The sequence below is a fragment of the Medicago truncatula genome, chromosome 4 (genome assembly GCF_003473485.1).
Source record: "Medicago truncatula cultivar Jemalong A17 chromosome 4, MtrunA17r5.0-ANR, whole genome shotgun sequence".
In the NCBI taxonomy this organism is placed as follows: Eukaryota; Viridiplantae; Streptophyta; class Magnoliopsida; order Fabales; family Fabaceae; genus Medicago; species Medicago truncatula.
This window is the reverse complement of record NC_053045.1, coordinates 23,841,931-23,846,007: the sequence shown is the minus strand read 5'-3', so window position 1 is coordinate 23,846,007 and position 4,077 is coordinate 23,841,931. Positions and strand designations below refer to the sequence as shown.

General features: G+C 37.1%; 1 protein-coding gene across 1 annotated transcript; it reads right to left on the bottom strand.

Annotated features, from left to right (window-relative positions):
* Positions 1-306: 306 nt before the first annotated feature.
* On the bottom strand, positions 307-3,735 carry LOC112416542 (uncharacterized). The gene has a single exon (XM_024770748.2). It carries the CDS (start codon positions 3,733-3,735, stop codon positions 307-309), a length of 3,429 nt encoding a protein of 1,142 aa, XP_024626516.2.
* Between the last annotated feature and the right edge of the window lie 342 nt (positions 3,736-4,077).

The following is a 4,077-nucleotide window of genomic DNA, read 5'->3' as shown; positions in this document are numbered from 1 at the left end:
AATTATTTTACAATATCTTATAAATAATTTTTTAATATATGAGTTAGATAATAAATGATATAAAAAATACATCAGATAGATAATTAATACTCCCTTCGGTCCTATTTACAAGAGACAATTTACTTTTTAGATACATTAAATAATTTATGTATTTGGTTTAGGTTCTTGACTAGATACATACATTATTCAATGTATCTAAAAAGTCAATTTTCTCTTGTAAATAAGACCGGAGGGAGTATTAAACATAAATGTTTCATTATTATGATAAAATAATTACATTAAAAACATCATGTGTTTTATGAAGGGTTATTCATCATCGTCACAATAAAAATCATCCACATTGTTGTTGTCATGGTTATTTGCATCTTCCTCATTGTCTCTAGAGTTACTTGACTCCTCCCCACTATCAGTGTCAATAAGTAACATTTGAGCTAACGTTTCAGCATCAAGTTGTTGACCGTCAACATCTCTGTCAACCAAATTTGTAACAGGATCAACTTCAATCACATCTGGAACTTGTGATATTTCATCATCTTGGTAAGGTATTTCTTTATCTGGAACTTCTGTCTCAAATTTACCTCTTGGTTTACACTTGATAGCAGCACGCCATCCATGTTTGCGCCGGTGATGAGAAGGATAGGGTACATAATACACTTGACTAACTTTACTTGCCAAAATGAAAGGGTCAAATGCATTATACATCCTGTTCATTCGTACATCAACAGTTTTATGCTTTGGATCAATTTTCATCCCATTTGCAGGGTCAAACCAGTCACAATAAAACAATACAACTTTGTTAGGTTGATCTACATATAGGTAAGTTACTTCAAATATGTGTTTGATCACACCATAGAAGTCATCTTCACCTCCATCACTGATTCCTTTGACGTAAACACCACTGTTAATTGTTTTTTTGCCCACTGACCGTGATTGAGTATGAAATTTAAACCCATTGACAAAGTAAGTGTCCCATTGTTTGACTTTTCTTCCCGGACCTTCGGCTAATCCCCTCAAATGATATATTTGTGTAGTCGGATGAGAATTTAACAATTGATGCTTAAACCATCCTTGAAAACTTGTATATATGTTGCCGATATTTAATCCTTGAAATATCTCAATGTATGGTCCAACTTCGCTACAATTAATCATCACATGAATTGTCGCTGACTGCAACTCTGCGTCGTTCATCCAGTAATATTTCCCTGGATGACAAGGACGTCCTTGGTGACGAAAAACTGATAAGGCAGACTGAAACCCTTCATTTTCAACAATAAATTCATGTCGTGTATTTCTTGGGGTCAACATCAACGGGTTGAAGTAATGAGAGATGAAATAGTTTGTTTCCCGACGCACATAAGCTGCAACTATTGATCCCTCAACCCTTGCTTTATTTCTCACCATTCGCTTTGCATAACCCATGAACCTTTCAAAAGGATACATCCACCTATATTGAACAGGTCCACCGAGCCAAGCTTCGTATGCGAGATGCACAGGAAGATGTTCCATAGAATCAAAGAAACCCGGGGGAAAAACTTGCTCTAGTTTACAAAGAGTGATAGGCATATTTTGATCCATTTTAACAAGTTCATCCATCCTCAAGGTTGAAGCGCACAAGTCTTTAAAAAAAAGGCTAATTTCAGTCAAGGGGTTTAAGACATTGTTTGGCAATGAGCTAAACGCAATTGGAAGTAAGCGTTCCAAGAAAACGTGGGAATCATGACTTTTCATTCTATGCAGTCTTCCTGAGTTGACGTCGGCACACCTCGACAAGTTAGAACAATATCCGTCTGGCATCCTCAACTCTTTCAACCATTGACAAACAGATTTTGCTTCATCAGCAGTAAGACTATAAACAGCCTTGGGTTTTAGATATTTTCCATTTTGAAGAAGTTGTAGCTCCATTTCTGGTCTCTTACAATGCAATGGCAAGTCCATTCTAGCCTTCTCATTATCTTTTGTTTTACCAGAGACATTCATCACTGTGTGAATTATATTGTCACAAAAGTTCTTTTCAATGTGCATAACATCAAGATTATGTCTCAGTAAATTATCTTTCCAGTAAGGGAGATCCCAGAAGATACTTCTTTTGGTCCAATGGTGCTCGTTACCGTATTGTGGGTGTCTGACTCTTTTGCCAACATCTGTGAATTTCAAAAGTCCTAGTTCATTGACTCTACGGTATACTTCCTCTGATGTCGTCCTAGGAGGCGGGCCATCTTTTTCTGTTTTTCCTTTAGTAAACAAATTCTTCTTCTTACGAAATTCATGTGTCGCGGGTAAAAACGGACGATGACAGTCAAACCACGAATGCTTTCTTCCGTGATGCAACCATATGGCCTTTGTTTGTTCCATGCAATGTGGACAAGCCAATCTTCCATGAGTCGACCATCCAGACAACATTCCATATGCAGGAAAGTCGTTAATAGTCCACATCAGAGCTGCCCTCATTCTAAAATTTTTCTTCCTTGCAATATCATATGTCGATACACCGTTCCACAATCTATTCAAATCATCAATTAAGGGTTGTAGATACACATCTATACCATCTAATGGGCTCGTAGGTCCTGGTACAATACAACTCAAAAACAAATAAGGCTTTGACATGCACATCTCAGGAGGAAGATTATACGGGGTAAGAAGAATTGGCCAACAAGAATAAGGTGTTGCTGATGCTTGGATATATGGAATAAATCCATCAGAGCATAATCCAAGCCTCACATTACGTGGATCTTCTGCAAAATCACGATGTACTTGATCAAAGTGCTTCCATGCCACCCCGTCACAAGGATGTCGCATCACACCTGAATTAGTTTTATTGTAATAATGCCAGGTCATTTTATCAGCCATGTGAGTTGATGCAAACAATCTCTGTAATCTTGGTATTATTGGCAGATAAAACATTGACTTGATTGAGACTCGTTTCTTCTTTTGAGAACCGACATCATCCCATACTTCATACCTCGGTGCATTGCAAAATTTACACGCCACCAACGCCCCATCATTTTTACCAAATTCGTTGTCGTAAAACAACATGCACCCATTAACGCAACAATCAATAATTTTAACTTCCAATCCCAACTTCTCCACCAACTTTTGAGCCTCATAAAAACTCAAGGGCAAATTGTCCTTTACAGGAGTTGCGTCCCTCATGATATCTGTATAACACTCTGAGCCTTCTTCGGCTACACTCCAATCTGATGCGGCAGCTAAAAGCCTCACACTCATTGATAACTTAGAATCAGACGACCCTTCAAACAACGGCTTGTTTACTTCTTGCATCATCTTGTAAAACTTCAACGCTTTCTCATTCGGGATTGTTTCCTCTTCACCACCCTCGTTGTAAGACAGGTTCACCCCAAGTGCATCACCGACCATATCTTCCATCACGCCAAAGTTTTCACACTCCATACGCGCCTCGCTGCTTGAAGCGTGCATATTAACATCAGACTCGGTATTATTTGTTGGCTCTTGTTCATCGTGATAAATCCACACATAATAATTCTCCATAAAACCAATGTCCTTTAAATGGTTTAGAACATCTTTTGGGCTCCGAATCAACCTACACGTACATTTAACACACGGACATCTTATCCCTCCCTCCAATTGAAAGGCATCTTGCGCCATGGCGTAAGCAACAAATTCACGAACTCCATCCACAAAAGCCGCCTTAAGTTTCCTTTTCCCCGGATATTTTCTATCGTACATCCAACTACGATGGAAAATATGTTGATCCATTTTTCGCGTCGCTGCAGTTGACTCAAATTAGTACCATATATTTTTATACGTAAATATTTTTTTAATATAAATAACAATTTTTTTCTAATCACCTAAATATTTAGAAATTTGTACAAAATAAACATGCTATCGCATAAAAATTATATAAGATTTTATATTTTATGACTAAAATATATAACATTTTCTAATCTATATCAAATTTTCTAAAATTTGTATGAAATAAACATTGCGTGCATATACAAATTGCGAACCACAAATAAATGTTAAGCGCGGACGCCTGAATTGGTTCCCACAAAATAATTCACATATGTCATATTAATTAACTTCATAATTTTTTTGCTA

What these genes read in the sequence shown, in the direction of transcription:
- LOC112416542 (XM_024770748.2), bottom strand. Translation starts at nt 3,735, where the DNA reads ATGGATCAACATATTTTCCATCGTAGTTGGATGTACGATAGAAAATAT.